The sequence below is a fragment of the Urtica dioica genome, chromosome 8 (assembly GCF_054948205.1).
Source record: "Urtica dioica subsp. dioica isolate 48M chromosome 8, U.dioica_male_clone48M_v1_H2, whole genome shotgun sequence".
NCBI classification, from domain to species: Eukaryota; Viridiplantae; Streptophyta; class Magnoliopsida; order Rosales; family Urticaceae; genus Urtica; species Urtica dioica.
Genome location: NC_142763.1, coordinates 36306310 through 36331309, shown reverse-complemented (window position 1 = coordinate 36331309; position 25000 = coordinate 36306310). Strand labels below are relative to the sequence as shown.

Here is a 25000-nt window from a genome sequence, read left to right as displayed (position 1 = left end):
ATAGGATTTGTTTGCTACTCGAGAGAGAGCAAGTTTATCATAATTTTGCTATAATCTTCATGATCGACTTGGGTAAGTAGAAAACTCTAGGTGAGAGTGCAATCGTTTGAATTCTTGTTCTTAATGCGTGTAATTGTTTTACTAGGATTAGAGGCCGAGAGGATAACAATCCGCCAATTGCATAGGTTTGCTAGAACACTTGAATAAGGCTAGTGAATATGTTAGAAATAGTGAGAATGGTACCATAGAAAATACGATCGTTTGAATTCTTGTTCTTAATGCGTGTAATTGTTTTAATAGGATTAGATGTCGAGAGGATAATAATCCGCCAATTGCATAGGTTTGCTAGAACACTTGAATAAGGCTAGTGAATATGTTAGAAATAGTGAGGATGGTACCATAGAAAAGACGCAACAATAGACAATATAGAGATAGTCAACGTGTCGATTTGTGGTGAAGTCGTAATCCTACTTTTCTCCCTTTTTAACTCGTTTGAATTATTGTTTTCTTTATTTTAATTAGTTTTGTTAGTTGTTTATAACCATCTTCTTCATTACTTTGGAATCACTTCGCCTCAAACTAAAAAAAATCGTTAGAATTGCTAGTCCTCGTGGGATCCATACTCGTACTTCATATACACTATTTACTTTAGTGACACATGCGCTTGCGTGTGTTATTTATTCGCAAGAATATTAACAGCTATTATTTGCTAGTTTTCTTACTTAGTAAGAAAGCGTCTAACTTATTAGTAAGAAAATGTCCTGATTATTTTTTGTTTTTGTGCAACAAATTGAATGTCATAATTAATAAGAAAAAAATGTGGAAATAATCTCAACTATTTTTTCTCAAACTTAATTCTTTAAATATATTTTTTATTCATTTTATAAATATAAATATCTCTTACTCATTGCATTTCCCTGTTATTTTTAGTTTTATTTGACTTATTTTTTTTATGTTTTATTAAAAAAAAATACAGTTTCATTTAAAATAAGAGAAATTTTTCTAAAATTTATAATTAAATAAAAATGTAATATATTTTTTTTTTAAAATTTTTAGATATTTAAAAAAGTAGCATCAGTAACCTTACAAGACGAACTACTGATTTTTTAAATTAAGATAGGTCATATTGTAATTATTTATAGCATTGCATAGATATGTCCGTTTCTAGCTTCAAAGTAATTTATATAATATTTTCTTTTCAAATGGGGTTTAATGGGACAAGAATAAAAGAAGGGAAAAAAAAGGTTGTAATAACTAATAAGACCTCACGTGAACTTAAAATCTGCACAGCAATCAAATGGAAATTATAGGAACGTTCTCTTATTCTCATGTCAAGCCACAGAAGCACCAAATCCTTGCAAAATCTAGTGGCGCTGTCAAAACTCAAAACCCGTCATTATGATCGTAGAAAAATCTATAATAAATTCTTACAATCGTCGATATAAAGTTGGGGGTACATTTGTCTTTTTCGCGTAGGGTATAGCTTACACGCGGCACACTCCTGGTTTTTGTTAGGAAATTCTACCTTCAATTTTTTATTCTTTTTAAAATTAAAAATAAAAAAACCTTCCATTTATCCACGACAAGATTTGAAAATTTAACTACATTCAACACATGTGATTCTTTGGTCTAGTAATAATTCAACAACTATTTTTATCATGAGATTTTGGATTTGATCCCTATGATCCAAAAAAATACATGCCTCTTTATATTGATATGCTTTGTGCTCTTGCATTGCGAATTATATCATATAACTTAGATCGATATTATCACTTCTAAAAAAAAATAAAAAATAAATATATTCAAAGGTCAAGCGGTTATATAGTCAAATAAAACTTAAGCTTTTGCAAAATAGTCATAGTTTGCCAACTATAAGCAAACTAACGTAAGTAAGATTAATCTAAGCTGGATTAAATTTAATCTCAACGAACTATAAAGACAGAATGTAATACGAAGTCTGGATTAAAATTAATCGAGGCAGGATTAAAAGTCGTAGTACTCTCAATTGGCTATTTTGCTATATCTAATGAAACTATGGCTATTTTCCAAAAGTCATAATTTGAATTGGCTACTTCATACCATTTTTCTTATATTCAATACATATTTTTTAAAGAAAATATTTTAAATCTCACAATCATCCACTTTCTTTTCTCACTTCCTCTCTCTAAAAAAAACTTTACGTCGGCAGCACCACCACCACCTATCACGCCATTGCACATTGTTGCACCAGAAGCCTCCGCGAAACACAAGCCATGTAGACATAGTTGAAGTTTTAAGATGACCGCATTTTGATATCATTGATTTTTTTTTTTTTTTTTGAAAAATTATAGTGAACACAGTTTATTTGATCATAGTTGACCGTACGTAGTTGCCCGTGATAAACCACAACTTGGTAGCATTGATTTATTAAAAAAAATAATTGTGAGCTTAGCCTATTTGACCGCAAACATTTTCGCTTGCTTTGGTCAATTGCGATAAATTTCACAGTGCCAACTTTTTCAAGTTGTGATATGTTTTAAAAAAAAGTTATAATTTAAATTCTGCCTCTTTCAACATACAACACATCCAAACATGTAACAAAGCTTGATAGAACAAATATTATAAACTTACTCATTACAAGACGGTGGAATAATTATAAACAACGTGACGGTGAGCGTAGTAAATGACGCAACTAGAGATGGCCGAGATGGTGATAAAAAAATGTGTGTGTGTGTGTTAGAGATTTATATAATGGTGTAAAATGGGAAGAAATGATTTTTAATTTAAAGGCACATAGTTTCAATATTTATAATAATTCTCATGTAGAAATTGAATTACGTGTAATTTCACACATAAAAGACAAAATTTCCGTTCTTCTATTATATATCAAATAAGAAGTTTGCCAATCCAGAAAGGAATTACATCCCAAGTACAAATTCAGCTTTAGCCAAACTTTTTTTTTTTTGGGATAAACCAATTTTGAAGAGTTTGAATGCCCTAAGATATGATAGTGAGGTCATTCAGTGATGGAGCTCACTCGATTGCATTCACCACCTTATTTTTTCGCATCCGATTAGATAATCAAATTATTGATTCATTGAGAGAGCATCACTTGCACATGGTTATGAATACCAAAAAAACTTTGTCGATAACCGCTAAAGAGTAAATTTTCTCTGCCGAACCAAAAATATTTAACACGTGTCCTTCATCGTTCCTCGAAAAACACCTCTTAACTCTTAAGGCTAACCAACAAATTTTTGTATCGCATGGTCGCTTTCATTTTGGCTTCATACTATGATGGTTGATAAGAATGTTTTTTTTTTTTGAGGAAGCGTGGTCGGTGCCACGAAATAACATAAAAGCCCTCACGTATGGCGGAGGAAAACCGTGGTTACAAAGATAAGAATGAAACAGAAACCATCGGTAAAGAAAACACAAATAAACTCAAACAACAAGGGCCCTAGGAGGCCGTGCGGGACCTCAACTCGCAATCATCGGCCCTAATAGCCTCCTCTGAACAAGGCGGGACTAAACCCAGCCAGGTCGAGGACGAGTGATGGTTAACCGCATAGCGCGCTAGATTATGCGTTGCAACATTACAAGACGAGAAATATGCATAATGCTAAAAACCTCAAGCTCCATCACCTCTCTGAAGATGTGGTGCAAGATCGTCCCAAGCTCTGTCGCAGGCGTCACGCCCTCATCGATCATCCTACCACCCCCAAGCACTCAGACTGGATCTCCGCTCTCCTGCCACCGACGCTGCGAACTAGCTCTATGCCACGGAGGACAGCATACGCTTCCGCAAGCTGGGGGGAGAACCCCCTAGCTAGGAAAAACGTCTACGAGACGATCACCTCTCTGGTGTGGTCTCGAACTATACAACCGACACCGAAGCCTCCACGGTCGCGAGCTAGTGCCGCATCGACGTTAATCGAGAGGGTCCCGTCCCTTGGGGGGGTCCATCAGGGGGTCGTAGTCACCCTCGTGCTCGTCTGAGTCTCCCCAACCGTAGCCGCTCTGTACTCCTCGAGGAAGCTCACCGTCCACTGGACTAGCTGAGGCTGGCTCCATGCTGATCTCCCGGCTAAGACATTGTTCCTGTGGTTCCAAAGTTCCCAAATAATAGTAATGAAAAGCTCATGGAAACGAACCTCAAGGACCTCCGTCGCTCTGAGGATGGCGTCGAAAACATCGCCGTCTCTGAAAGGCGGAAGAATGTGGCCGAAGCCCACCTCCTTCCAGACTCTCCTGCTCCACCTGTAACCCCAAATCGCGTGGAAAACTGTCTCTCTCGCCTCCTGACAAACAGGGCAGCTGACGTCAGAGGTGATTCTCTTCTTGGCTAAGACTGCTCTGGCGGAATCTTGCCTAAACAGACTCGCCAACAGAAGAGTTTTACCTTAGGAGGAACTCTCAGCTGCCAGAACTTCGTCCACCACCTCTCCATCACCGTCGGATCTGAAGGGCTGGCGACCGGAGTACTGGCTCTCTCCATCGCAACACGGTAACCGCTCTTGACGGAGTACTCTCCGTCCTCAGTGAATTGTCAGCGACGCACGTCAGGAATACCCTCACCACCACACGGGATGCTCAAGATCGCCGCAGCGTCCTCCACCCCAAACATCGCTGTAATAAGATCGACGTCCCAACTACCTTCGAATCTCATAAGCTCAGTTACCCGCATATCGGGGGGAATCCAAGGGGGATTGATCCATGTGGCAGGTCTGTCCCTAAGAACCCAACTGTCGCCCATGACCAACACAGACTCCCCGTCCCCGATCCGTCATCTCGAACCGGACCGAATGATCTCACGTCCCCAAAGAAGACTACGCCACATGGATGAGCTACACTGGCCTGGAAGAGCCGTCATAATATCTCCGTCGGAGAAATAGATTTGTCTATAGACTCGGCCTACCAGACTATCCGGTCTCCGGAGAAGCCTCCAGACACTCTTAGCCAGAAGGGCCTGGTTGGACTTCTCCAGATCTCTGAAGCCCATCCCGCCCTCTGACTTGTGTCTCGTGAGATCCTCCCACCTGCACCAGTGGATCTTCCTAGTCGCCGTTCCACCCCTCCACCAGAATCTGGCAATCGCAGAATGGATGTCCCTAATCAAACGCAGCGGGATCTTGTGGCATGAGGCCACGTAGCTGGGAATCGACTGAAGGACGGACTTAATGAGAACCTCTCTGCAAGCCTGCGAGAGGAAGAGGCCGTTCCAACTCTTAATCTTTTCCCAGACACGGTCTCTCACAAACCCAAAGAGCTCCATCGTCCTCCGACCAGCGAACGCGGGAAGACCCAGGTATCGCTTATGGCACTCCGTCCTCCTAACTCCTAGGATCTGAGCCAAAGCCTCACCCTCCTCATCGCTAACATCCGTACCGAAACAGACATCGGACTTTTGAAAGTTCACCATCTGGGGCGAGGCCTCTGAATAAGTCCGTAAAATGTCTGTAACCCTCTCGCACTCGTCAGGTATTGCTCAACGGAATTGTCGGTGAATCGAGCGCGTATCAGACACGAACAATCGTTCTGATGCGACTCGTTTGAGATGATTCCACCATATAACCATATTAATGCGGAAAAATAATTAATTACGCTGATCATAAGCTAATTAAATTATGGTTATAATTAACAAGATCTAGTTATGTTTAATTAATTTAATTCACGAGAGCATATCTATCAAGCAACCGATTTGAACGAAAAACGAATACTTACATTGATTTTCGGTTCAGCTACAGAACACTCCTAAACCAATCGCGTACTCCTTGCGTTGTCTTGATGAAGGACTCGAGGATGACACCTTAGTCTTCCGAAACGTAATCTCCGAGACGAATAAGAAAGATAAGTGGGCACAGTCTTTATCTCACTAGATCACGAAACTAAGTGTTTCGAGATCTCTCTCTTATTTTACTAAGAATGGAAACGAATTTCCGATGGGAGGAGAGGCAGAAGTGCACGGCCAAGGAGGCTAGAATGCACGAAATTTTCCACAAAAAAATTGTTTATTTTTGCCTTCTCATGAACCCCTATTTATAGTAGTAAAAGGAGATATTCATGGAATCTTCCAGAATATTTTATTTTCTTTTATTGTGTTCACACTAGTGGATTAAATCTAGGCCATTAGATCTCAACAAGTGAATCCTACTTTTTCTCTCATCCATCAGATCAATATCTATGGGATATTATTCTCTATTTAAATAGATAATATATTATTTAGTGAGAGAATAAAGGAGAATATATTATTTCCCTTTAAATATATTCTCATATATTCTCCTAAATATTTTCCTTTAAATAAGGAGAAAATATATGACAATATCTTATATTATTCTCTCTCCTTTATTTAAACAACTAAAGAGAAAATATTGGTAAATACCAATATTGAAAAAAGCCGAATTTTAGGCACACGGCCAAGGGGGATTTGCGCAAATCCTATGCCGAAATTCCCAAATCCGATTTTCATATTTTGTGCAAGGCCCAATTGCTTAAAACTCAATTAATCATTTATTTACTTGGTCCAACAATAAACAAATAATTAATAATTGTTTATTTACTTGATCAAACAATAAATAAACAATTATACCATAAATATTTATTTAATTCTGCGAATACCCGTTTTCTAGAATTAATGCTGTCAATCACAATTACAGCAAGTGAGATTAATAATGATAAACATTATTATACGAAAGTTCTTATCCGCCTTTATCAGAGCCGAATCGGGGACTATGGACCTAGTAAATAGTAGCTTAACAAATCCGATGAAAAAGACGAAATAGTCATTTCTCTTTTTCCATCGATTCGTTTAATCTTGGTCAAATACTCCACTTTGTAAGCCAAGACTGAACTCTCATTTATACTAGAATTATATTTACTCATCATGACGAGTGTCCACTGATATAGTCAGTTCGTGATCAAGATCCTCCAGGTTCAACCCGTGTCAAGAGAAGTCAATTTTTCCGTTATACTTCTCTTGATACATATCAGCCCTAAGCATTGTTGCTTCCCCAGCGAAAGATTCTTTCGAACGTTACTTACTTCGAAAGTGCTAGCAATCTATCGGTTCTGGAATCAACCCTTAGGTGAGTGAACATTAACCTTCTTTCAGGAAGGCTGGATTCCGTATTTGTAAATCACTTCTCACTCGAATTATGCTATGAGAAAACTCCCAAGACATAAGTTGTGATTAGCATGAATAGCCTTTTAGCGAATGAGTCAAAGATCCCAGTAACATAACCCAGTGTCCATGATCACTTCAGGATTTAGATCAAGTCTCACTGTGACCATCATAGTGGCCTCGGTTAGTGTGTCGTAACGGTCCTTAAACGACACATCTACACCAAGACCTGTCCAAGTCGTACACTTACCACAAGTGTAGAATACTCCCACATAGTGATCAGCCTTCACCAATGTGTTCCACATATATGACTTTAGATATAGCTTTCCGGGCGTATATCAGTCATCGACCTCGTTTTAGCTCACCGCCCGAACTCAGGTGCCCAGCACGTGACTCAGTTTAATACGGAGGCTATGGAAGATAGTTGTCATTTATTCTAATTGTTTAGAACTCAACCCACTAATCATATAATGCTAATAAAGTAATCTTATTATCGAATTTAGTAATCATTAATTCATTATCTTCAAGTGGGCAATATTATTCATAACAAGAATACCATGCTATCATCCGCGAAAAGAAGGTGAGACACGTGTAGATCCCGGAATCGGACTCCTGAAATCGCTCCTGCATCCTCGCTCTCTCGAAATAGGCTCGAGAGACCCTCAGAGCAGAAGAGGAATAAAAATGGAGAAAGAGGGTCCCCCTGGCGGAGGCCTCTGAAAGGGGTCACACTGCCTCGGGTGGAGCCGTTGATGTTGAAAGCAAATCTGACTAAGGTAACGCATCTCATGATAAGGTGCACCCACTGCGTGTTGTATCCCAGTCTCAACATCATCGACTCTAGGTAGACCCACTCGACCGTATCGAATGCCTTCGCCATGTCAAGCTTGAGAGACGCACACTTTCCATTTCCGAAGCGTTTCCGCTTCATCGTATGGAGAGCCTCGAATCCAACCATGACATTATCGAAGATCAGTCTACCTCCTACAAAAGCGCTCTGGGACTCAGAAAATACATCGTGCATAGTGATCTTAAGACGATTAACCAAGCACTTGGCCACTATCTTATAGATCACATTGCACAAGCTAATCGGTCTGAAGTCGCTGACTCGTCTCGGGTCCTCTACTTTGGGGATGAGGGTGACCACATTATCATTAATGGTGGCCACTTCATCCCCGTCGTTAAGAATCCCAAGGCAGGTCTTCAAGACCGACTCGCCAACTACGTCCCAATATCTCTGGTAGAAAATCGCGGAAAAGCTGTCACTTCCCGGGGCTTTGATTGCATCCATCGAGAAAAGCACCTTTTTTTACCTCCCCTGGCTCAAACGGGCGCTCTAACTCGGCGTTCAACGCCTCCGAGATCCTAGGTTGTAGGCCCGCATAAACTAACTCAATACTCTGCGAAGAAGACCTCGCTGAAGAGAAAATGTCACAAAAGTAACCAGAGACGATCCTCTCAATCTCAGTGTCTCCACTGTGCCAAACCCCGTGTTCGTCCTCCAATCCTCTGATGACGTTCCTCTTTCTCCTAGCAGAGGCCTTGCGGTGAAAAAGCTTCGTATTCTTATCCCCGCACCGCATCCATGATATTCTGCTCCTCTGTCTCCAGTACTGCTCATCCCTCTCTACTAAGAGTTGGCTTGTTATAGTTTAATAATTACCTTTAAATAAAATTATAGTTCAATTATTAAATATTAAATATATATAGTTCAACTCATTATGATTAACTCTTTTTAGAAACTATATTCTTAACTATGAGATCGTTAAATTTGATATTTGATATATGGATCTGAATAAGTCATATGTCTACTTTTTTCTTTTATTTTTTAGATATTACTTTGTGCTGCTATATATACCAAACAAAATTTCCTCCATTATTTTCATCACTATCATCTTCTATCCCTTCCCTTATAATACTTTATTCATTTTTTTTTCTATAGTACCAAACATAGTGTAAAACCTCAAAGTTGCTTAGTTAATGAAGAAATAATCTTTATTATATATAAGCTCTCTCTCTCTCTCTCTCTCTCAACCCCAGCTGAAGCAGGAACATGTCTTTAATTAAGAAATAAAACATAATTATCCGGTAACAATTAGAAGTTTAGAACTATATTCCTTTATGTGTAGTGGTGCATGCATATGGTGAGTATTATATTAAGAGATTTAATATAAAGTATAATCGGTTAAGAGAATAGGACAAATTGGTACACTGGTAACTCTGCAGATGTGACCATCTTTTTACCGGTTGTTTGACTCCTCTTTTTACTAACTATTCTGAACCCATCTCTCTTCATCACTCTTCCACTCTCTTCTCTCCCACTATAATAAAGTTTCATTAATCATTATTTCATTTCATATAAAAAAAAGTACATAAAAAATTACTCCTTCGAGCCAAAATATACATATATATATATATATATATAGCATATATATAGAAATAGAATGGCGCAAGTGAAAGACCCCTTTAATGGCTTTTTCTTGTCAAGTACATGCCCTTGGTACACTACATGCATACATAATATCATATTATCAGACACAAAAACACACACTCTCTCTTTTACTCTCTCTCTCTCTCCTCTCTTCCTCGAGCCCCTACCTCTAGCACACCTATGGTTCTACTTCTACATTGTCTTTTCATATCTCTCTCTCTCTCTCTCTCTCTCTACATGTTAATCACATTGATGGTTCTTCAATGAAGAAGTCTCCACTGAACTACCCTCTTATTTCATGAAAGCTCTTTGCTTTAACCCAAAAGAGAGTATCTTTCATACATTCTGAAGACAGGAGAAAGCAAAACAAGCCTCTCATTCATTGGGTTTTTATTTATTTAGTTATTTATAAATATATAAAGCAAGGCTGTGTCTGAAAGAGGTAAGAAAAAGAGGGTTTACTTTAATTTTCTGCTACCATAAACCCTTCTCTTGTTTGTCTCATACAATACAACCAGTCAAAACCATGTATTTCTCTGAAACACTTCCTGATTTCTCTGAAACATTTCACACACCGTAAAATACATTAAAATAAAATAAAATCTAAACCTTTTTTTAGCGCCCCATTTGGGCACAAACCCACCAAACACCCTCAGATTCCTCCAAAAAACCTTTTTTCACTCATTCTAATTCCCAACTCTATAACCCACATCTTTCCAAAGGTAATAACTTTAGGGGAAAAGGGAAAAAGGAAAAAGAAAAAAAAATAGAAATATGGGTTGTGTGGCTTCCAAGCTAGAGGAGGAAGAAGAAGTGGTGTCAATCTGCAGAGAGAGGAGGAACCAGCTGAAACTAGCCGTTGAGAGAAGATACGCCCTGGCCGAGGCTCACTGTAGATACCACCAGTCTCTCTTCGCCGTCTCGGCAGCCATTAAAGTCTTCGTGGCTCGTCACTCTTCACCTTCCTCGCCTTTCCTCATCACATTCCCACCATCATCATCATCAGCAACTGCGACGGAAAGCACTAGCGACGAAGCCCAAGCTCAGAATTTGATCACAAACCCAGTTTTCCTTCAGCAAATGAATCCCTCGGAAGCCACCATCGAGTGCGCTGGGTTCTGCGACTCTTCGAGAACCTTCTCTTCTTCCTCGTCGTCTTCCTCGGAGGAAGAAGAAGAAGAGCATCATCAAGAAGCTGAGAGACAAGAAGTGGAAGCTCATCACGAGCCAAGCGGGTACTTTTACATGCAAATGCCGAGCTCGATGGCCTCGCCGCAGAGGGATTTCGGCTGGGATTTCTTCAACCCTTTTGACGGCGTGAACAGGGCTGAGATCATCTCCGGCGGCGGGTATCGCCGGAACTCCGACGAGGACGAGCTGAGAGTGGTGAGAGAAGAGGAAGGTATTCCTGAGCTCGAGGAAGAGGAAGATGACGAGAGAAGGAACAACAACGCTGTTGGGGTTGAAGAGAGACGCGAGAGTGAAGATGTGATGATCAACAACGGCAATGTGGTTTGTTCCAAAGCTGAAGAAGCAGAAGAAGATCAAAAGGGTTTACAGGTGATTGACACGCCGAGCCAAGGGAGAGAGCTTTTGGAGGCTCTCAAAGACATTGAAGACTATTTCATCAAAGCTCATGATTCTGGATTACACGTCTCAAGGATGTTGGAGGCTAATACGATTCGTATGCAGTCCGGTCTTGACCACATCAAAGGTCAGTTTTTTTTTCTTTTTTTTTTACTTGCATTATGATGATGGTGGTGAATATTTTTGGCATTTATGTCAATGTTGCTAGAATTGAAAAAAAGTTTGTGGGGGACTTCATGTTCTTGTTCCATTATAGAGAGAGACAGTGGGTTATCAATGTGGCTTCTTCATCAGTGTGGGTATGTTTGATACAGAGAACTCCACGAAACTGAACCAGTCCATTGCGTGGCATCGATCGATTTCGGCGAGGCCTTCAACGTGTAAGAGTCTCGTGGCGTCAAGCTCAAAAAGTTCGTCCTCCTCGACATGGACGGAGTTCAACAACGAATTGTTCGATGATTACGGAGGAATGACTTCCGGGAGCCATTCACTCACGCTCGGAAGGATTTATGCCTGGGAAAAGAAGCTCTACGAAGAAGTCAAGGTAGATAAAACCAAAACATGTCGAAGTCGGAGAATTCGGTTGTGTTCTACTAGGTTTCGATATTTGTTTTTACTTCTGTTGATAGGCCGGAGATACTACCCGGAAACTCTACGAAAAGAAATGTTCGCGATTGAGGAACCAGGACGTGAAAGGCGACGATGAACTCTCGGTGGACAAAACCAGAGCCTCCGTGAAAGATCTGTACGCGAGGATCTTGGTCGCCATCAGAAGCGCAGAGTCAATCTCGATGAGGATCGAGAAACTCAGAGATGAAGAGCTTCAGCCCCAAATCCTAGAGTTGCTCAAAGGGTATGAGATTTCAAACAAAAACACTCATTTCCCTCTTCCAGGTCACATCTTACTTTTCTCTTTACCAAGATAAAATCTCATGATACTTCAGATAGTATGAAATTCTTATAAAATTTGCAGGCTATTGCGGACGTGGAGAACGATGTTGGAAGCCCACGAAACTCAGAACAAAATTATGTTCGAAGTGAAGACTTTCGCGACCCACGAGCTCGGGAAGTTCTGCACCAACTCGCACCGGCTCGCGACCATCCAGATCGTGGCCGAGCTCCACAACTGGCGGGCCCGCCTCGTCGACTACGTGGCGGCCCAGCGATCCTACGTGGCGGCCCTCCACGCCTGGCTGGCGAAGTTCGTCATCCCGGAGGTCGAGCTCTACTCCCGGTCAAAGGGCTCGGCGTTGACTTTCACCAACCGGGGCCCGCCTCTGCTCGCGGTCTGCCGCGACTGGCTCGTCTCGACGGAGAAGCTCCCGGAGAAGCCGGCGGCGGCGGCGATGAAGGGCTTCGCGAGGGAAGTCACGGCTCTGTGGGACCACCAGGGCGAGGAGCGGAGGCAGATGAGGAAGGTCAACGCGATCGCCAAAGAGCTCGACAGAAGAGCCGTCGGAGTCGGAGAATCGGACGGCTCGGACGAGCCGAAGAGGAGAGAGCAATTGGACTCGCTCCGAGCGAGGCTCGAGGCGGAGAAGGAGAGGCACCAAGGCCACGTCAGAGAGACTCACCGGCTGACTTTGACCGGCTTCCGAACCGGGTTCTGCAACGTCTTCGAGTCCTTGATCGACTTCTCGAAGGCGTCGCAGAACATGTACAACGACCTCATCGAGAGAGCCGGGAACGACGATGTGGCGTTCATCGAGGACGCTTCCAAGGTCGAAGAAGCAAATGGTAGTAGCAGATGACAATTTTTTTTTTTTTTTTTATTATTGTTAATTATTATTATATTGTTGATGATTCTCTTGTTGATTTGTAAATATGAATGTGTCAAAGCAACTCGCTGAGACACATTTTTTAGTTGGATTTGGTTTCAATTTAAAACCCTTTTGGGGTGTTGTAGTCATGAATTGATTTCTAGATTTGAACTGTTGTTTTTTTTAGCAGTTTGCTCAGATTTTGTGACAAGGCCTAGAAAACCCAGTGGGTAATCCTTTTCCTTTTCCTTTTCAGTTTCATTTTCATTTAAGGGATCAATATTATTAATTTATTTTTTATACTCTGATTTGTGAGTGGTGATGATTATCTGGCCTGAGTGATATGGTTGGTGTGTGATGCCTAGAAAACAACCCAATTGGCCATTGTAGACTAGAGACTAGAGAGAGAAGCAAGCGAAGCAGAGAGAGCAATAATTCCTGAGAGAAGGACAAAGAAATGACAATTGATACAGTTTTGGTACAGAAAAATGAAACACACTCACTGTCATTACTCTATTTCTTTTTGTTTTAATTTTGGTTATGGCCCAGCAGGCATGATCGCAACTGCAAAGATGATAGTAGCATGTCTTGACTTCTCTTTTCTATTATTATAAGAGAAATTGGCGGCAAAAATACCCAATGATTTCGAGTTGTTGCAGTTTAATACTCAAACTTTAAAACTTAAGGGTAAAATCCTTAAAGACACATTTTTGTGTCATGGTTACTACTATTGACGTTAAAAAGCAGACGGAAAACACGTGGACGCACCAAATTATTTCTGAAGTTCTTTTTTAATGGTTTTGCATTTAAAATCAATTTGTAGCATTTTTTAAGCATTTTAGTTTATTTTATTTTAAAACCTCTTTAATTGTACGTATAAAACAATTGAAAATCATTTTAAACCCTAAATCCCCAAATTCGACCCAGATCCCTTTTGTTGTCTCTCGTCCGATCTGTCTTCATCGTCGGTGAGGTTTCAACTTGAGAATGGCAGTGAAACGCGCTTCTTCATCGCAACACTCTTATTCGTCGCACACGAAGCACGAACGCAGAGACTCGACGACGATGAGAGACTCGACGATGATGGACCAAGGACGCAATGAATTTCTGTGTAAATGCGGCGTACAGTGGGTCGAGAGGACGTCATGGACCAAGGATAATCCCGGTAGGAGGTTCAGAAATTGCCACGTGACGACGGTAAGGATTTTGATTTTGAATGTTTGGTTGAAATTGATTAAAATCCTATTCTGAGTGGTTTGGATTTTTGGGTATTTGGGTTTGTCGTCTCAAAGGTATCCTTGGTAATCTCTGGTTAATATTTCGACAAAAATTAGATTGCAGTTGTCCACTTTGCAGTTAGCCCGGATATTGTATCATGTTTGAATACAATATATGTTTGAATACCATATAGGCTCTAATACAAGAAACAAATACCTGATTTTTGAGGCTATAATTGGTGATTTTCAGGCAGAGGGTGGGTGTAGTTTTTTTCAATGGGTTGATCCTGAAGTTTCTGAAAGAGCAAAGAAAATCATTCCAGGATTGCTGAAAAGAATTAACCAGTTGGAGTTGGATATTGAGCATCACTGTCGAGCAAATCGGAGGCTGAGATTGATAATTGTGTTGTTGGTTATTATGATGTTTGTTGTAATATATGTGTGTATGATGTAAACAGATTTATGTGTGTATGTGTTGTATTGGATTATGTATTGTGTTTTGTAACAGATACAAGTGTTCATGTGTAAACAAGTTCCATCTGTTCTCATATTTACATGTGTTTTTTCATGTGTAAACAAGTTCCATCTGTACTTGTTCTCATTGAATGATAATTTAGGAGCTGTTTTCAGGTGTAAATAAGTTCCATGTGTAAACAGACTTAACAATACATATTTCAAGTGATCATACTTAAACAGACATAACAATACATAGTCAAACAACAAAACATACTTAAGAGATCTCAAACAAAACAGAATTGTGTAAACAGACATAACAGGCAAGGATTGGTTTAAACAGACATAACAAGGGGCTTAAACAGACATAACAATACATAGTCAAACAACAAAACATACTTAAGAGATCTCAAAACAAAACAGAATTGTGTAAACAGACTTCTCGGGCAAGGATTGGTTTTTCTTAAGAGATCTCAAACAACAAAACAGAGTTATGTAAAGGGTTGGTTTTTCTTAAGCTTGTTGTCTTTGTCTTCTTTCTTGTCTTTTCACGATCTCGGGGCAAGGGTTGGTTTTTCTTGGTCGGCCTCGCTTCTTTGCCACTGCGACCTGCAAGGTAATAAGATCAAGACAATGGGTTATAATATCTCATGTGTAAGTAAGATTAAGACAATGGGTTATAATATGTACCTGTACAACAGCCTCATTCATACACATTGTCCTTGTATGGCCTTGCTATTTGCAGTTGCTACAGTGATTCACTTGTCCTTTTCGTGACTGTTTGGTAGCAGTTGCAACCTCGTCGTTATTTCGGTTTCTTTTTTTCTTCGGTCTTCCGGGAAGTACTTGAGCTTCAGGTGGGAGAATAGGATTTAATCCAGCATCCGGCCACTTATCCGGGCTACTCATCGGCTCAATCAATCCACTATATGCAGCAGCGTATGCCTCTTTTTTATACCAATCATCTATATAATCCATGGTATCATGTCCAGAAATCCAAATACACGATAGAGCATGTGGACATGGTATTCCACTCAACTCATAACCTCGACATGTACACACTCTTCTCAGTAAATCCACAACAAAACATTCAGAACCGAGAAATGTCACCTGGAATTTGCCATTACCAGCTGAGGTAGCTTGATAGTACTTGGCTACTCGCTTGTGCTGCTCAATGACATCTATTATACGGTGATCGACAACAAATTTCCATTTGTGCACATCTTTTCTTCTTTTGGCAAATCGACACATGAGCCACTACCTAACATCAATTCATTTAAGACTTAATTTTGAACAGCCAGACTTAAAAATAGGGACAAATTCAAGACTTCAAATATGGACAAATTCAAGACTTAAAATAGGGACAAATTCAAGACTTCAAATATGGACAAATTGTTCAATTCATTACCTAATTTTCTCGAGCAATGTAACAATGGGCTTGTCTCTAGCAGGCAAAATTGCAGCGTTGAAGCTTTCACATAGGTTATTCAGAAGCATATCACATTTCACAGTGCACCTGAAATGTGATTTGCTCCACTGTTTCGGGTCCTTCTTTAGCAGCCACTCATACGCTTTCTCATTCTCTGCTTTTAGGTCATTCATTCTTTTCGTAAACTCGGGACGTGTAGTTGCTTTGGCACACCCCCACAAGAGCTGTTTCAGCATCAGAGTAGAAAATTCTTTTTTGAAATTAGCATGAAGATGTCGCACACAGAATCGGCTCTCAGCACCTGGAAACACGTCTGCCAACGCCTTCTCTAATCCTTTTTGCCGATCACTCATCATTGTGAATTGAGACGTGTTCTCTACATCAAGATCTTCAAGCAGTAGGCTCAAAAACCACTTCCAAGTTGCTGTATTCTCTTTCTCAACCACAGTGAATGCAACTGGAAATTGAGAGTTGTTCGCGTCAATTGCTACGGCCGCCAATAACATTCCTTTGCAATACCCCTTCAAGAAACAACCATCGAAGCCGAGCAAAGGTCGACACCCCTTATTGAAGCCATCTTTACAAGCCTTATAGCAAATGTATACTCTTTCAAATATTCTTTGTCCATTAATAAGAGATGTTTTTAGCAGAGCTGTTGTACCAGGATTAGTTGAGGACAGTTGCTTGCAATAATCTTCTAGGACGGCATATTGATCTTTCACCGAACCCTCTAGAGTCTCGCTTGCTGCCTTCCTAGCCCGGTAGAACACTGTACTAGTGACGTTGCTGTAGTTCGTCGATGCAACCATTTCCCTGAAGCTTTGATACTCCAAGTGTGGATTTAGCCTAAATTGCTCAAGGAAATTTTTGGCTAACCAAGCGCTATTCACACGTTTTTGTCGAACACAACTCCACACTCGTGTTGATCTACGAGAGTATTAATCCTCACCGTCTTTCGGTCTGAATTCAGAACTCGCGCATAGAGAAGCCACTTACAACCTATCCCTTTACATTTTGCTCTCACTCTGTTTTGGTCATTGGCGAGATATTGAAAATCTCTATTCTCTCTAATGAACACCTCTTTGAGAACACTACGAAGATGACCAATGGAGGGAAAATATCATACCGAGTTTCAGCTGAACGTCTTCGCGTGATTGAGGATTGAACTCTCTCTTACTCTTCCTCGTTGATTGCTCCTCCTCGTCGCTACACAAACTGTCGAGGTCACTCTCAGACCTTATTCCCTCCGATTCTTCATCAACACCAGCTCCGTCGTTGCAGATTTCGTTCACCACAGCCCACCACTTGCTTGGTTCGGACGGTTGAGTCGGTGCAGTTGCGTTGGCTTCATCTTCTTCGTGATATTCGTCCTCAACCAGTTCGAAATCACCGCCTTCACCATCGCCTCGATCAGAACCCATTGTCGAGCAATTTCCGATTCAAATTTAGCACCCCGCTCAATTTTGGGATTTAGGGTTTACAAACACAATGGTTTAAACAGGTTTTAAAATAAAATAAAACCTTTTATTTAAAAAATAAACTAAAATGCTTAAAAAATGCTACAAATTGATTTTATATGCAAAACCATTAAAAAAAAACTTCAGAAATGATTTGGTGCGTCCACGTGTTTTCCGTCTGTTTTTTAACGTCAATAGTAGTAACCATGACACAAAAATGTGTCTTTGAGGATTTTACCCGTAAGTTTTAAAGTTTGAGTATTAAACTGCAACAACTCGAAATCATTGGGTATATTTGCCGCCAATTTCTCTTATTATAATAACTGTTTATTAGTTTCAGTTAATAAATATGTTTTTTTAAGAGTTAATAAATATGCTCATTGCCATTTAATTACTATATAAATTAAAATGAATGCGCACAATCATATGAGAAACTATCAAACTGAATAAGAGTTTTATGAAAAATAATGTACCGCATAATTAAAGATTACATCATGGAACCAAGTCACATTCTTTCTACATGATCATTGAATTTCTTTGGTGGCATGCCTTTATTGTCAAAGGATCGACAATCATTGTCTCAGTGTTAATGTGTTGGATGACCACTTTATCATCTTAAACACGTTCTCTTATGGCTAGATACTTGATGTTGATGTGCTTGCTTCGACTTCCACTTTTGTTATTATTATTCATAAAAACATCAGCTGAATTGTCACAATAGAACTTTAGTGGCCTATAAATAAAGTCTACAACTCTGAGCCATATATGAAACTCTTCAACTAAACACCACGAGATGTAGCTTCAAAACAAGATACGAACTCAGCCTCCATAGTGGAATTAGCAATCAATGTTTGCCTTGTGCTTCTTCAAGACACGGCTCCGCCAACTACCATAAAAATATATCATGAAATGGATTTTCTTATAACCATGCAGCCATCAAAGTCAGCTTCAGCGTAGCCAACCACTTCCAATTCATCGGTTCGTCTGAACATAAGCATATAGCCTTTTGTTCCTTGAAGATATCTCATAACTTTCTTTACAACTTTCCAGAGGTCAATACCTTGGTTAATCTGATATCTACCAAATACTTTAGCAACATATGCAATGTGAGATATGGTACAAACCTGCGCACACAATGCTTCCTACAATGGAAGCATAAGGAATATTATTCATTTATTCCTGTTTAAGGACATTCTTTGGACATTGATCCAAACTGAATTTGTCACTGTTCATAATAGAGGCTACACTTGGTGAACAATCTTTCATACAAAATCTCTCAAGAACTTTGTTGGTATAGGTCTTTTGCGACAAACCCAAAATGCCTCGTGATCTTTCCACAAGGATCTTAATGCCAATGCTATAAGATGTCTCACTCATATCTTTCATATCAAAGTTATTTTAAAGAAATTGTTTCACCTCATACAACATTCCATTATCATTAGTTGCTAGCAAATTCTCTTCAAATATAAAACAACGAAACATACCTTACTCTCACTAAACTTTTGGTATATACATTGATCCCTTACATTCTCTTAGAATGGGAGAAAAAACACTCAATCTCACTCAAACACTTTCTCTCACAAAAAAAGCTAATCAAGTCAAATTATACCCTCTAAAAGAATGTCCAAGAGCTTGAGAAATCGATTCTCATGTTCTTCACTTGATTAGAGAAATATTTCACCACCACATTCAAAATATTTTTGGATTCTTTTTCCCATAAACATGATTCGAAGTTCCTCTGAAGCTCTTGGACGCTTTAGGCCTCACCCTTAGCTTCCTCGAGCCCTTTGAAATTTAGGAAAGTGATTTTGGGCTCATCGAAAACTAGGCATGTGACCAATCCAAGCACGCTACGTGTCCTTGAATGTTAAATCCAAAAAATGGTTTAACAAGTATAATGATGGTTACGTGAAGACATGTTATTTCTTAATTTACAAGAGAATTTACACATGTCATTAACTGTTTTTTTTTTAATTCCTGTAAATAAATTCGATATTTATTATGCTTGTTTGTTGAAGGGTATAATAAGTATAGTAATGAAATTATCTTAAGCGTGGGGCTATATTCCGCCAGTTTCTCAAACGATGGCTATTTATAAATAGGGTCCAGTAGATATATAGCCATATTTACATGTATTGTTTTCTATTTAGTAAATAGTCATAAGAAAATATTTATCAAATATTTACTAAAAATTATTTACGAAATTAGAAGAGCAAACTTGAAAACATAAATCATTCACATGTTTTCACGTAATAATTTACGGTTATTTATCGAATATTTATTAAAAATTAGTAATATTTTTGTTATAAATATCATAGTTTTATTCAAGCCAGAAATCTAGAGCGCCCTTATAAAATTGTTTCAATTCCATTAAATTGCTATTCTCATTACGATTCTCATTCTCGTTTCAATTTAACTTTTGAACCCATGCCCTTGAAACCTCGGTTCTAACTTGCAGCCAATGCAGTTTAGGACCTCCAAAGCCGGAGATCTTAGCGGGAAAATAATAAGCGCTCGAAAGTCGAAACTCGCAATTCTCAACCAACTCCGATTGAACCCCGACTTGTTTCTCGCTCGTATGAGGTATTAATTTTTTTTAATCCGCTAAGCTTAGGAAGTAAATTCATGGCGAATTCTATTCTCTGTGAAATTCGATTTTTATTTTATTGCCCCGTTTCAGGATGAAATGAATGTATGTATTCGTTCATAGAAATTTAACATCTGGGTCTATCTCGCGTTTTTAGGGTCTTAGGTTTTCTTTTGCATTTCCGATTTCCAGGTCCTCATTCAGTTTAGTGTTAATTACGTTCCTCTTTTAATTAGGGTTAGCTCATAGGCGTTTTTGAACTCTGTTTGCAGATACGTATAAGCAAACAACTACAAGTTTTGCCAGGCTCAGAAAAGAAGCACAAAAGCAAAAACCGATTGAGTCTCTCTAACGCAAATCCTAAGATAAAGTCACAAGTCGCTGCAAAAAGAGAAAAGAACCCCCCCAAATGCATTGATTCGATTACAGAAATGGCGTTTCTTTTCAGAATTGGGAGGTCCAAGCTCACTCATATCTCGCATCAATACAAAAGCGGCTCTGGTGGCCCTCTTCTTCATCATATCAACCAGACTATTTTTCACCAAAAACCACAGCTTGCAGAGAATCCATATCAAGCCGTTCACAACAACCATGCCGATATTTGCAACGGCGTAAGATTTTACGCTGCTCCGATTCAGGTACCACTAAAGCCTCTGGGGTTTACTCGCTTGCACTGTTGATTTCGTCTGTTAGTTGATTGCGAAAGTTGTGAGGTTTCTTAACTTCTTCCTTTTTGGTGGATGTTCGTTGTTAGTTTTTGAAGCCGAAGATTGAGCCCGTCAAGACTCGAATCAATGAAGAAATTACTGCCGATGTTGTTAGACTCGTGACTGAAGATGGTATTTGGTCTTATTAAAAGTTACATTTTTTTTTCTTAGATTGATAATAATATATGAAGTTGAGTAATTTTTTTTTTTACTTCATTTCATGGAATATTATTACGTGAACTTATATTGTGCAATTATATAGCTTTATATGCTTATTGCTCTGTTTTATTTATGTTCTTATTTCACTGGTTAAAAATGGCAGGGCATTCGATTGTTTCTACGCGTGAAGCCTTGTTTCGTGCAAAACAAGCCAATCTTCAATTAGTTGAGGTATATCCGATATGTATTGTTTACTTATTATCAATCAGAATTCGTTTTATGAGATTCCCTATTCAGTTATTTCAGTATTTTGTCGTCTTAAAGAGAGATCCTAAATAAACCACCTTACAGATTTCATTTCTTGTATGCTCTGAAGGTCAACCGTAGTACTAATCCGCCGGTGTGCAAAATAATGGACTATAATAAAGAGAAGGTCATTGAAAAAAAGAAGGTGAAGGAACTTTCTAAAAAGAAGGTATGTTTTGTTGAGAACTATCAGGATGATCATCTTAGTTTGTATCTTTTTGAAAGAAAAAAATAGAATATCATATTATGTTCCATTAATCAGATACATGTTGCCACTGGCTGTTTTGAAATTTATTAGTTGCAAACCTTGAAAAGGTTGATGAACGAAACATAGTTATACACGATGGGGTTGATCATTTCATAGTGTGTGTGTGTGTGTATCTTTTGGCAAAAAGTGAGAATGTCTTTTAATATTATTTAATAAGATACATGTTGGCCTGGCTGTTTTGACTTGTTTTTCCAACCTTGGAAAGGTTGATGACGGGTCTTAGTGTGTGAACTATTAGTAGAATCACATCTATAATATTTTAGTGTGTGTCTTCTTAATACAGACCCGAAGCACTATCTAGCTATCTATGTATATAGTTGTATTTCATATAGATAGTTCTTCGGTTCTGTTCTTTGATAGTCCGTCCTTGATTTAACATTTTAAAAATTAATTTTTTTAAAAAAAAATTATTGTTATTGTGAGCTTCCTGATATGGATGACAAAGTCTTAACCTCTTTAACTTGTACTTAGGGTGAGACGAGTTTGCGAACTGGAGCTCCTAAAGAAATCAGATTTTCAGGAAAAACTGTGAGTATTCTCTTCTCTTTTTCATGTTCTGTTCTTAGTCTCTTCTCTGTTTTCTTTCTGCCCTATGCTGAATATATCATCTCGTCTTTGAAAGGAGCGGAAGGATCTTGAGATGAAAGCAGCGAAAATAAAATTGTTGATGGAGGATGGGTATAAAGTGAAGGTATTTATTTTATTTTCAGGTCTCAATGCTGTAGTTACTGGTTACATCACAAATCTTCTTTTAAGTTTTTATATTATTATTTATCTATCATTTTATTTATTATTATTTTTTGTCGAAGGTGATTTTTATATAGCCCAACGAAATTTGCATTTCTTCATTATTTTTTTTTCTTTCTGTACAGTGTACTACAAGGGGTTCTTCGGATAAGGATGTATTAGGCACGTTGTCTCGTCTCTGTGAACTGGTATCAATGACTTCACTGATTCTCCTCTCTTACTTTCCTACTCGAAATTCCTTTAGCTAGAACAATAAATTTTTGCAGATTGAAGATATTGCAATCATCGAAAGCGGACCCACGTTGGGAAATAATTCGGCTCATCTAGTAGTCAGGCATGAGAAGTTCGGCCACAAGAAAGGCCGTGCAAAGAAAATAAACGATGTCACTGACAAATCCTCCGGGCTTCTGATTGCAGTACGACCAGAGGCCGAACAGAAATCCGACTCGGAAACCAACGAAGAAGTCTCTCCCGACCCAGAAGCCAGTACTTCAGATAGGACGCGTAAAAACACTGGACCAAACACGGTCGCTCCGCCTCGAGAAGCCGAGTCTTCTGGTGGGCCCCGGATCGTCGGAACATCAGATCGTTGGGGCCCAAACCCGAACCGAGGTCCGATGAGGTCCGAATTCGGATACCCTAATCAGGGAAATCAACTACCGAGAGTCACGAGGGAAACCCGTGACGCGGAAATGGGCGGTCCGACCAGAAATGGAGTCTTTGGAATACCAGATTGCAGAGGCCCGAATCTGGGTCCCAGGGAGGGTCGCCCAATGAGGTCAGACTTTGGATCCCCAAATCGTGGAAGTCAACCACCGCGGGTAATCAGGGAAACCCGTGAAGCGGAATCGGGACCCGGCCACGGAGAGAAAGAGAGTCGTGAATTTAACCGTTACGGAGCAAGACGGCCTGCAGCGGCAGACCCGAGGAGTAGTAGACAAGGGGGCTTCGGGGGATTCAGTCGATAATGTTGAAAAAAATATACGGAAAAAAAACATGATACCCACGGCTTTAAAAGCCAAGACCAAAGTCGTTGGTTTGTCGCCAACCTCCAGCCCCCAATAGTATTTTATTTATTTATTTGTGTCGTAATAAATTCGCCAACATTTTTTGAGTATCTTGCTGAAATACCCGAATTTTTTTTATTTTATTTTTTTTACAAGTTTCGGAAATGCCATCGTGAACACATGGAATTTTTGATTTTTTTTGTGAGATTTCAGGAATTCGGGTGAAAATTTTTCAGAGCTAACATTGTAATCTTATATTTTCATGTGGGATGGAATTAATATCAGCAACCCTTATTTAGAAACAGTTTCTTATTTTAGGTCAAATATTTATCATATATTGTAGCGTTCATAAATACATGTTTTGTGGACAAGTATTTTGTTTATTCGATTGTGTTGTTATTGTTATTTTTTACGTCGTTGATATTTGGGGTTTGGAGTGTGAACACCAGTAGGAGTAGTAAATAAGTGGTTGATTCCACATTACTACTTATTTATTTCTCTTATTGGTGTCCAAACCCCAAATATCAACGAAGTAAAAAATAACAATACAACCGGAGGAACTAAATAATCGTCCACAAAACATATATTCATTACTCCCCCAAATATCAGCCTCTTACATATATTCATTACTCCCCAAATATCAGCCTCTTTTTAGAAACATTAATAAATTGGTATATGTCTGTTGTCTAGTTTTTATTTGTATTTTCGTTTACATTGAAATTATGAGAAGTAATCACCAATTAGGTCTGTTCGAAGAATGAAACCCAAAAACTTTATCAACGTTTCTAAAAAGAATTAATCATATTTATATAAAAAAAAAAAAATTGCAACAAACATAAACGAATCTAAACATACCCGACTTAACAAGATGAAAAGAGGATCAAGAGTCACTAGAAAATTATCATAATTACGAAAAAAAACACTAATGAAACCCACAAATTTTGAATGAACAAGTGGTAAACATGCTTAGAATGTAAGAACTTATTACACGTACTAAATGTGTTCTAGCAACATGAACACGTTAAAGCGGAAGCGAAAAGGATCGGTTTACCTCCGGCCATTGTTGTGTTTTTCCGACGAGCTCGGGACTCCGATTCCGACGAGTTGTTTTGAGGATCTTCCAGACTCTCGCTCTCACTTTTAGATGGTGTTGGTTTCTGAATATGTGAGTGAGTTTAGGGACCCCAAAACCGTCATATTTATAGGCTCCAAACCATCAATGGAGAATATTGCGATCCCATAATTAATGGATTGCGATTTGATTTCCGGCATTAATATGAGCGTGATTTGATCAGAATTGATGAGTTTATATGGACCATAATAAGTGGAGATTATTTCCATATTAATGTATAAGAAATTATTCTTTTATTAAGAAATAATCTTACATTCTCCCACTTGGTCCATATAACTCAACGCCCACCTCAAAAGAAACAAAATACATGAATCATGGCGATAGGTTCTCTATGAGTGAGTATTATCTTCCATGTATTACAATATATTAAGTCTCTCATCTCAATAGCCTTCTTATTCTTTAGTGAATAAACCATATGTTTATTCCAGGTCCACTTAAACGATATTTCTCAATAAATATAATGAATGTGCACAACTATATGAGAAAAATCAAACTTAATATGAGTTTCTTAAGAAGAAATGTAGCGTACAATGAAAAATTACATCATGGAACCAAGTCTCATGCTTTCCACATGATCCTTAAATTTCTTTGGTGGCATGCTTTTAGTCAAAGGATCGACAATCATCAACTCGGTGCTAATGTGTCGGATGACCA

The 25000-nt window shown here is 39.0% G+C and overlaps 3 protein-coding genes across 3 annotated transcripts; 2 read left to right on the top strand and 1 right to left on the bottom strand.

The window, feature by feature from the left end:
• Positions 1-9756: 9756 nt before the first annotated feature.
• On the top strand, positions 9757-13147 carry LOC149389573 (protein ALTERED PHOSPHATE STARVATION RESPONSE 1-like). Its single transcript, XM_089624698.1, has 4 exons — positions 9757-11244; positions 11432-11661; positions 11747-11970; positions 12091-13147. Exons 1-4 carry the CDS (start codon positions 10305-10307, stop codon positions 12866-12868), a joined length of 2172 nt encoding a protein of 723 aa, XP_089480824.1. The 5' UTR covers positions 9757-10304; the 3' UTR covers positions 12869-13147.
• A 2135-nt stretch (positions 13148-15282) lies between these two features.
• Positions 15283-16785, bottom strand: LOC149389572 (uncharacterized). The gene is made up of 3 exons (XM_089622668.1): positions 15956-16785; positions 15675-15778; positions 15283-15512 (listed from the first exon to the last, which is right to left on the bottom strand). Exons 1-3 carry the CDS (start codon positions 16783-16785, stop codon positions 15283-15285), a joined length of 1164 nt encoding a protein of 387 aa, XP_089478794.1.
• A 2987-nt stretch (positions 16786-19772) lies between these two features.
• LOC149389571 (translation initiation factor 3 (IF-3) family protein) lies at positions 19773-23499 on the top strand. Its single transcript, XM_089624710.1, has 9 exons — positions 19773-20016; positions 20293-20658; positions 20775-20859; positions 21050-21117; positions 21263-21361; positions 21932-21988; positions 22083-22151; positions 22333-22395; positions 22474-23499. The coding sequence occupies exons 2-9, from the start codon at positions 20452-20454 to the stop codon at positions 23173-23175; spliced, it is 1350 nt and encodes a 449-aa protein (XP_089480836.1). The 5' UTR covers positions 19773-20016; positions 20293-20451; the 3' UTR covers positions 23176-23499.
• The last annotated feature ends 1501 nt before the right edge of the window (positions 23500-25000 follow it).

Excerpts from the sequence above, each read along its gene's own strand:
- LOC149389573 (XM_089624698.1), top strand. The coding sequence starts at position 10,305 with ATGGGTTGTGTGGCTTCCAAGCTAGAGGAGGAAGAAGAAGTGGTGTCA. Across the intron at positions 11,245-11,431 it reads CGGTCTTGACCACATCAAAG|AGAACTCCACGAAACTGAAC; the intron begins GTCAGTTTTTTT and ends TGTTTGATACAG. Across the intron at positions 11,662-11,746 it reads AGCTCTACGAAGAAGTCAAG|GCCGGAGATACTACCCGGAA; the intron begins GTAGATAAAACC and ends TTCTGTTGATAG.
- LOC149389571 (XM_089624710.1), top strand. The coding sequence starts at position 20,452 with ATGGCGTTTCTTTTCAGAATTGGGAGGTCCAAGCTCACTCATATCTCG. Across the intron at positions 21,118-21,262 it reads CCAATCTTCAATTAGTTGAG|GTCAACCGTAGTACTAATCC; the intron begins GTATATCCGATA and ends TATGCTCTGAAG. Across the intron at positions 22,396-22,473 it reads TGTCTCGTCTCTGTGAACTG|ATTGAAGATATTGCAATCAT; the intron begins GTATCAATGACT and ends AAATTTTTGCAG.
- LOC149389572 (XM_089622668.1), bottom strand. The coding sequence starts at position 16,785 with ATGGTTGCATCGACGAACTACAGCAACGTCACTAGTACAGTGTTCTAC. Across the intron at positions 15,779-15,955 it reads ACATTGCTCGAGAAAATTAG|AAGAAAAGATGTGCACAAAT; the intron begins GTAATGAATTGA and ends ATTTGCCAAAAG. Across the intron at positions 15,513-15,674 it reads CTATCAAGCTACCTCAGCTG|ATGATTGGTATAAAAAAGAG; the intron begins GTAATGGCAAAT and ends TGGATTATATAG.